The 9,450-nt window shown below is 50.7% G+C and overlaps 1 protein-coding gene across 1 annotated transcript; it reads left to right on the top strand.

The window, feature by feature from the left end:
* The first annotated feature begins 323 nt into the window (after positions 1–323).
* On the top strand, positions 324–1,806 carry LOC124666396 (coniferyl alcohol acyltransferase-like). Its single transcript, XM_047203730.1, has one exon. It carries the CDS (start codon positions 362–364, stop codon positions 1,757–1,759), a length of 1,398 nt encoding a protein of 465 aa, XP_047059686.1. The 5' UTR covers positions 324–361; the 3' UTR covers positions 1,760–1,806.
* Positions 1,807–9,450: the final 7,644 nt, after the last annotated feature.

The following is a 9,450-nucleotide window of genomic DNA, read 5'->3' as shown; positions in this document are numbered from 1 at the left end:
TTCTGGTCCTGCTTTGACTCTTCTGAATGTTGTTTTTGCCTTGGAGTGCTGTGCTGTACGTTGGATGGTGGTTGGACGGTGGATTGAAGGCCGCGAGATACACGGTAACATGCCGCCTGATCTCTATCCGTACGTTGGATGGTAGTTGAACGGTGGATTGAAGGCCGCGAGGTACACGGTGACATGCCCACCTGATCTCTATCCACCTCCTTCATATTCCTTCCGCTGATGAGGTCGACGCTAGATAAGTACTCCTATATAGCAACAGAAAAGAGAGATCGTGGCACTTCCGACCAAACTCTCCAGGTCTGAGTCACCTCGCACCCACTAGTTTGGGCGCGCGCTCCAGCTGCTCGGCGAAATGCCGCTGGAGCACTTTGACCTCAAGATCGCGTCCCGGACACTGGTGCAAGCCTCGCGCCCGCCGCCGGGCTTCCCCGCCGTCCACGCCGTCTCCAACCTCGACCTCGTCTTGGGGCCCTTCCCCATCTGGCTCGTCTGCCTCTACGGCCCCCCGCCGTGCGGCCTCGACGCCGTGCTCTCCGCCGTCCGCGCCGCCCTGCCGGCCTACCTCTCCCGCTTCTTCCCCTTCGCGGGCCGCGTCGTCCGCGACCCGGCGACCAACATCCCCCAGGTCGCCTGCAGCAACGCCGGGGCCGAGCTCGTCGTCGCCGACGCCGCCGTGCCGCTCGCCGCCGTCGACTTCGCGCGCGTCGACCGGTCCCTGGGCCTCATCCAGATCCCCTTCGACGCGGGCCTCCCCATGTCGCTGCAGCTGGTCCGGTTCGCGTGCGGGGGCTTCTCGCTGACCGTCGCCACCAACCACCTCCTCGCCGACGGCAGGGCGTTCATCCTCCTGCTCAACAGCCTCGCGGAGATGGTGCGCACCGGCGGCGGCGGCCTCGCCCGCGATCCCCGGCTCGACCGGTCCCTGCTCGCCCCGCGCTCGCCGCCGCGGTACAGCCCGTCGCTGGACGCCGAGTTCGCGCGGTTCACGCCGGAAACCATGATCAATCCCCTCCTGGCCGCGGCCATCGAGCGGCGCCTGTACCGCATCGACGCGGCGGACCTCGTGGGGCTCCAGAGGGCGGCCTCGGCGGGCGGCCGCCGCACCTCCCGCTTCGTGGCGCTGTGCGCGCACGTCTGGAAACTCCTGGCGCGCGCCGTCGGGGAGTCCGATCCCAGCTGCCGGATGGCGTGGATCGTCGACGGCCGGAAGTGCGTCGAGCCGTCGGACGGCGCGCTGGACATGTACATAGGGAACATGGTCACCTACACGTCCCGGGAGGCGAGCGTGGCGGAGCTGCTGCGCGCGCCGCTGCACGACGTGGCCGGTGCCGTGGGCGCGGCCATCGCGGCGGTGATGACCAGGGACAGGTTCCAGGAGCTGGTGGACTGGGTGGAGGAGAACAAGGCGGCGTACAAGGACGGCGGGAAGTGGACGGAGGCGGTGAACCTCGGCCTCGGCAGCCCGGCGCTGGTCATCTCGGGGCTGCTGCCGTTCACCATCGACGGGGATTTGGGATTCGGGAAGCCGAGGCTGGTCGTACCGTGGCTTCCGCACGGCCGGCTGGGTTCGGCCTCTGTCACGGTCGTGCCATGCCCGACTGGGGATGGTTCCTGGTTCGTCGGCGGAACCAGGCTCTGGCCGCGGCTGGTGGAGGTGATCGAAGCCGGCCCGGAGAGCTTGCTGACGCCGGTGACGGCGGCGAGCCTGGGGTTTGAGGTGTCGACTGGCACCCACGGTTCTCGTCTGTGAGCTCGCCACGGACAGTGTTGATCACTTGAGCTGTTCTTATGGCAGTAGATATGAATTGATTAACTTGAGTAGCATTTTTCTTTAAGGGTACAATCATGGACTTCACAAATATTTTCTCTCAAACAAGCTGATTAAAGAGTAAGAGCCTCCAGCAGACCTCTTCTCCTGCAGAATCCTTAAACAACCATTCGTTTACGGTTTTGGCCGAAAAAGGATGAGACCAAGACACCGTATAGCTGCACGATCAATAGAAAAAAAAATTAAGATGGTCGGTAAATTCGGCCACCAAAACTGCAAGGCATTGGTGCGAGGGAAATTTGAGCGTTGTTGCTTCCATGCCCTTCCCCACCGCCGACCAGCTCGTCCTCGTCCTCGTGGCCGCCTCCGGCGGCAGCTCCCTCAAATGCAAGCGGCATGGCACCCACATCGTCCTCGTCAGCGCTGCCACTCCTGATGCGTCGATGATCTTGCCGGGAGGCGCATCCAAGGCCGCTCCTGCACCACGCACGAGGAAGAAGTCGGTTGTGAAGAAGTTGTCCATGGCGAAGCCGCCGAAGAAGGCGTCCATGGCGGCTTTTACTGCGGCCACGATGGCCGCTCCGCCCTCCGACGCCGCCGCCCAGCAGGTGTTCGTCGATTGCTGGCAAGGTATGAAATCTCTCTCTTTTTTGTTTCTATTGCGGTGAGTGACGAGGCGGTTCCTCGGCAATGCCCACCATGAGGGGCTTGGGTTTTAGAGAAAGGCGACGACGGAAGTTCCGGGAGCGAGGCGGTACACGACGTACCCAGGTTCACGCCCCCGCGGTGGAGGGTCGCTACGTCCTGCTAGCAATCCACTATATGAATATATGTATACAGGGGGCCGCCATAGGCGGAGTTGTTGGATCTAGTATAGTTCTAATCCGCGGGTTGCGGTGTCTAGGCGTGTTGCCTCTAAAATTATGTTTCTGATTGTGTGTCCCTAAGGGGTGCCCCTGCCTGGCTTTATATATCAGCCAAGCTAGGGTTTACAAGAGTCCTAGTAGGATTCGTATTGGAGTCTTCTTTCCTTGTAGTCCAAGTTGAGGCGCGTGCAGGTCCAACTTGTCGAGTCCTTGTGCTGATCCAGCTTCATAGTTTGCACCGGGTATGACAATGTCGAGTACCCGAAGGGTTATGCCCACGTCAGTAGCCCCCGAGTGTCTGGCCGAAGTGAAGCTTCGGGCAGAGACTAAAGTTGTCTTCGCCGAATGTCTTGATCATCTGTTGAATCTTGTGCTTGATGTAGAGTCGAAGTTGCTTTCTATCGGGTGCGCGAAGCGCTCCCGATGGGAGTAGCCCCCGAGTCTACGGGCGGGTGCTTGCAGCCACGCATAGACTCAAGTTGTACTACTCGAAGATCTTGATTGTTGATGCCGATGTCTTCAACTTTATTCTTCTTTGTTGGCGAGGTTGCCATATTTTTTATCGGGTGCGCGACTAGCGCTCCCGATGGGAGTAGCGCCCGAGCCTGTAGATAAATATGAAATAGTTATGTATAGGGTGTAAAAAATGCTAAGTCAAACACCGTAGACTTTTTCAAGTTCCGAGAACTTGATGCCAATGACTCTGATGATGCCATAGATAGAGGAGTTGATGATTCAGATGATATCCCAGAGGAGCCAATGATTGAGATGATGGCCCTGAGGGGAGCCGACGATTCGGATGATACCCACGAGGAGCCGATGATTGAGATGATGGCCCTGAGGGGAGCCGATGATTGAGATGATGGCCCTGAGGGGAGCCGATGATTCGGATGATACCCAGGAGGAGCCGATGATTCGGATGATGGCCTAGAGGAGCCGATAATTTTATCGGGTGCGCGTCCAGCGCTCCCGATGGAAGTAGCCCCCGAGTCTAGGCACTGATGCTTGCAACCGTGAGTAGACTCAAGTTGAGCATCCCGATGTTTATAGTTTTCTTTAGGTGCCGTTGACACATTGTTGTTTATTTCAAGGGGAAAAACGCACCTTGAGCATCGTTGATGCCATTGTTCGTAAGTTTTTCGGTAGGTACATATATATGCACTTTAACCGTGTCAATACCGTTGGCAAATTTTGAAGGAGCAAATCTTAATTGCCCGTTTAAGCGTATGTGTATTCGTTGGTCAGCAAATTGTTTGAGTGATCAGCTCGTGTTGCGAGTCTTGCTAAACCCGTTGTATGTGCAACTTTGCTTTCAACCGATGTATGTCTTGACCGTGGGTCATTTTTGTATGTGTTTCATGATCCTTGCTATCTGCGGCACTCTTTGAGGCATCTATAGCAAAGAAAAAGAGCAAGGTCCCCGTTGCTTCATGATCCTTGCTATTTGCGGCACTCTTTGAGGCATCTATAGCAAAGGAAAAGAGCAAGGTCTTCGTTGCTTCATGATCCTTGCTATTTGCGGCACTCTTTGAGACATCTATAGCAAAGGAAAAGAGCAAGGTCTTCGTTGCTTCATGATCCTTGCTATTTGCGGCACTCTTTGAGGCATCTATAGCAAAGGAAAAGAGCAAGGTCTTCGTTGCTTCATGATCCTTGCTATTTGCGGCACTCTTTGAGGCATCTATAGCAAAGGAAAAGAGCAATGTCCCCGTTGATTACCATCCATTGCAGCACTCGTATTTTCAGAAGCTTTTAGATGATAACTTCAGGTATAAGAAGTCTTTATTTCCTCTTGAATTCCAATACACCAGCGCTCCCGATGAGAGTAATAATTCCAGCACACCGGCGCTCCCGATGGGAGTAATAGTCTTCATATCTTCTTGAATTCCAATACAACGGCGCTCCCGATGGGAGTAATAATTCCAGCACACCGGCGCTCCCGATGGGAGTAATAGTCTTCATATCTTCTCGAATTCCAATACACCGGCGCTCCCGATGGGAGTAATAATTCCAGCACACCGGCGCTCCCGATGGGAGTAATAGTCTTCATATCTTCTCGAATTCCAATACACCGGCGCTCCCGATGGGAGTAATAATTCTAGCACACCGGCGCTCCTGATTGGAGTAACCGCAATAGCTCGAAGATATTCCAGGAGCCCCCGAGTAATTCCAGCGCTCCCGATGGGATCGCATCGGGTCGATATTAAATAAGATGATATCCATTGAATAATCCAGATGATGAATCCACCAACCCGAGAGTGCATCGGGAGGAGATATATCCAGAGCCGAAGAAGATAAGTCCATCGAGTAATCATAGATGATGGAGAAGATAAATCCACTGATTCGGGGAAAATAAATCCACCGAGTAATCAAGAGTACCGGAGGTAACGATGTAATGGCGCCTCCCCAATCATCGGGTGTGGCGAAAGAAAGAGGAACAGTCGAAATAGTTGCACGGCTAAAGATAGTCCGTGCGGTGGGCGCAACCGAAATAATTGCGCCACCCAAGATTATTCATGCAGCGGGCGCAGCCGAAATAATCCCGCCATTCAAGATAATTCATATCGGCGGGCGCAACCGAAATAATCCCGCCATCCAAGATAATTAATGCCGGCGGGCGCAGCCGAAATAATCCCGCCATCCAAGATAATTCATGTCGGCGGGCGCAGCCGAAATAATCCCGCCATTCAAGATAATTCATGCCGGCGGGCGCAGCCGAAATAATCCCGCCATCCAAGATAATTCATGCCGGCGGGCGCAGCCGAAATAGTCCCGCCATCCAAGATAATTCATGCCGGCGGGCGCAACCGAAATAATCCCGCCATCCAAGATAGTCCATGCGGCGCCTGGCTGACGTGGCCGATGAAGAGGACGCGGTTGTCATGGCCGATCCGCGGCGGGTGAATATCCGAATATATCGGGTCCGTAATGTCGGGTCCATGACAGGCGAGCCCCTGAACGCGGCAAGTGCACAACAGCTGGCGCAGTGGCGGGACGCAGTCGACCGAAGAGAGTAATCGAAGTTTTGTTTCAATTTGATATTTTTGTATCGGATGAAGAGTTCGCGACGAAACACGATGCAGACGAAGTGGAGCAACTTGATCTTCATTGGTGATGGCGCGTATGCCTACGCTGAGCTAGCAAGTACTAGCATAATAATGATCGGTCTTCTTTTCTCCTCTTTCACGTGTAGTAGTGCTTCTCTTCTTTATTTTACTTCCATGATTGAACCGATCCAATCAGTCGAGACAAAATCCCCTGGTAGTTTCTCGTGGTAGTGCTCCTGACTATTGTGGTAGTCGAATAGGAAGAGCCATCATGAAGAACTGTTCGGCAGCGCTTCGCTCCAATCCATGCGCGAAGCGTTCTCCAAATCGCTCCATCCCAGGGCAATGGATCTTTAAATCAATGATTTCTGTTGAATACTGTGGACGATCGTTCGGTTTATGTCGGCTTGCTCCGGCCGAAGAACTAGGAGCTGGAGCTGAAGCGTTCCCGAACACGCCCGAAGTAAGGACCGGTCAGATCTGATCTTGCTATCATTGATGACGACGGGTCTCGCCCGTATTACAAAATCCAGTCTTCGCTCTTCCCACAGACGGCGCCAATTGACGAGGCGGTTCCTCGGCAATGCCCACCATGAGGGGCTTGAGTTTTAGAGAAAGGCGACGATGGAAGTTCCGGGAGCGAGGCGGTACACGACGTACCCAGGTTCACGCCCCGCGGTGGAGAGGTCGCTACGTCCTGCTAGCAATCCACTATATGAATATATGTATACAGGGGGCCGCCATAGGCGGAGTTGTTGGATCTGAGTCTAGTTCTAATCCGCGGGTTGCGGTGTCTAGGCGTGTTGCCTCTAAAATTATGTTTCTGATTGTGTGTCCCTAAGGGGTGCCCCTGCCTGGCTTTATATATCAGCCAAACTAGGGTTTACAAGAGTCCTAGTAGGATTCGTATTGGAGTCTTCTTTCCTTGTAGTCTAAGTTGAGGCGCGTGCAGGTCCAACTTGTCGAGTCCTTGTGCTGATCCAGCTTCATAGTTTGCACCGGGTATGATAATGTCGAGTACCCGAAGGGTTATGCCCACGTCAGTGAGGTTGGGTCGATTGTGGTATTATTTTTCACACATCGTAGTGCGAGCGCTGAGCCAATCTCGTTCGTGAGCATGCCCAACGACGTGTTCGGCGATCTTGCTGAGATGCCACCCGGGAACTACGAGAACGGCGACAATGGCATGGATGGCGAGGGCATGGGATAGGGCAAGAATAGTGTCGACAATGACGATGAAGTGAAGGAGATAGAGGAGGGGGTGTTAGATGGGGAGGTACCTACAACGCTCAAGAGGACAATGAACTACACCGAGATTTAAGACGCATCGTTGATCAAAGCATGGGAGAGTGTGTCTCTTGATTTCGTTACTAGCACCAATCAAACCGGGAAGCAATATTGGCAACAGATCGAGGACAAGTTCTTCCAATTCATGCATCGGCTTGCTCCTGTCACCATGGTGGCATCGATGGCAGGACTGCCAGGGGCTATGCGGATCTTAACCCTAAAGATGGACCAGCGGTTGATGGCGGTGATGACATCTTTGGCATGGGCATGATGCGCTCACTATGAGTCTGATAGACTAGATGAGCTCCCGTTTCACTTAGTGGGTGTGGCAGGGTATGCGATGTTCATGTTTCCTAGTTGATGGGGGTGGGTCGTGTTATGAGTCCCTGTGTTAGCATGATCTTCTCTCATTGTAGTATTTTGTAGGTGTTGTGTGGTGTCTTCGGAGTTTTTTATGCATGATCTTTTGTCGGACATTTGATGAATAAATGAATAAAAACAACATTGATTGATGTAGAAGCTGGGGCATAGCCTCCATTTCGAAAAAAAAAAGATTACATTGCACTATATTTTGGAGAAAATTTCCATCCACTTAAATCTTATGTTACAGTTCCTTTGTTTTTCCTTGCAAATAAAATCCTGTAAGTTTTAAATTCTGTAAAATTTAAAGACATGACACTCTAATACCATGATTTTTCTATTCCTATATTCTAGGAATTTTACAAATCAGACAGACGATCCTTATATGCATGACACCACAAACACAAACTGTCCGTCTCCGGTAGCAAATTAAGGCAAATCGCTAGCAATCGCAACTGAATACTGATACGAATTGTGTGGGGTATCTCTCTGGACGAGTGGACGTACTGTCACCGTGCGGCGCAAAGAACTGACACAGGATTACATAAAGCCCGTGGGCAGAACCAAAGATGCACACCTGAGACTGAGAGTATCGAAACATTCCTATCTCCTCGTCCGAGGCATCAGTGCAGTGACGAAAAGATGCAGGACTGCAGGTCTTTTGATCACCATCGGTCTCGTTCTAGGTGGGTATGTAGCCAAGACCAACTCTAAAAGCAGATCCTTAAAAGCATCAAAACAGTAAAAAATGTTTAGGTTTGGTCTTGGAGTCAAACATTTGTAACCTTGGTTTATTATATAAAATGGTGCCATAGGTTGTTAAATTAGATTAGATGCAAGCTGTAGGTTGATAGCAGGATGATAGGCCGGTGCGGCACGGTGATTATGATGTGTTTGTTGACCTCTTTGTGGTTGGTGGTATTGGAGAGTAGCGTTTGTTAAGCATGCATGGGGATGTAGGTGTTGATAGTTGAACCTCGGTTAACAATCTCCCGTCTACTTTCTTCAATAATCCAAACGCGTATATTGCTAACACGATATTTCTTAATTGCCGAGTTGTATATGGGAGATGCTTAATTACGTACCTTATAGACATAAGCACTGGTTTACGATAAAACTGCTTATTTTTTATAAAAATGTCCTTAAGCACATGTATATGTCTTCGGAAAGTCATGGCAGTGTATGTTATGCCATAAACATGGGCATAGCACCTAGTAGGGCATGTTAGGGCAACTGCCCTATCTTGATATTTTGGCAAAAGGTTTCTGATGTACTTTTTTTTTGTATAGTTTGAGTGTTTGTACATCAAAAACATGCTTTTTATGAGAAAACTGTGTTGTTTAAGTGAACACCCCCTAAAATGAACATGCACCGAAATATGGACAAGGTCTACGAAACCAACACTTTCTCTTTGCAATAGACAACATATTGTTGTTGGTTATTTACTGTGTGGACACCTTTTCTATTGTTATAGCATCTATTACCACTGATTTTAAACATCACTCTAACGAACTACTACATTTTCTTCCAAAATAAGTGTCACAACTCTGTAGATATATCATTGTGACACTTATTTTGGAATGGTTGATATATCTTTAAAGTTGCTAAGGAATTTTTCTTGTCTTTACTCAAGACACTCATTGTTTAGGATCAATGTGAATAAGCTTTCTAGTCTTATGGAGATTTATCATGGGATTTCTTTGATTATGAGCATGAGTATATACTCCCTCCACTACAAGAGATGGGGGATTTGTTGACGAAAACCCTGGTGACAAAAATGCATACCGTCAAGGATGTGTCCTTATAGGTGACGAATTCATCTTTCGTCAAGCATTTAAGGTAATGCTTGACGGTATGATTTTTCGTCAACAAAAAATCGTCACCCATTACCCAAGCGGGAAGGGCTTCCATCGTGTCTGTTAATAGGTGACGAAATCAAAGATCGTGGTGACGAAATAATACTAAGTTACTTTATTAAATGTTATTAGTTTTATATATCATGCGTGACCCACTTGTCGGGAACATATTTAATTAAGTAAAAATTGTGGTTTGGAAGAATCGAACCGGGGCTTTGGCGTGACCGACGCGGAGTCTTACCGCTAAGGTAGATATG

The sequence above is a fragment of the Lolium rigidum genome, chromosome 1, assembly GCF_022539505.1.
Source record: "Lolium rigidum isolate FL_2022 chromosome 1, APGP_CSIRO_Lrig_0.1, whole genome shotgun sequence".
In the NCBI taxonomy this organism is placed as follows: domain Eukaryota; kingdom Viridiplantae; phylum Streptophyta; class Magnoliopsida; order Poales; family Poaceae; genus Lolium; species Lolium rigidum.
Note: the sequence above shows the minus strand (reverse complement) of the source record. Positions and strands in the feature narration are given on the sequence as shown.

What these genes read in the sequence shown, in the direction of transcription:
- LOC124666396 (XM_047203730.1), top strand. Translation starts at nt 362, where the DNA reads ATGCCGCTGGAGCACTTTGACCTCAAGATCGCGTCCCGGACACTGGTG.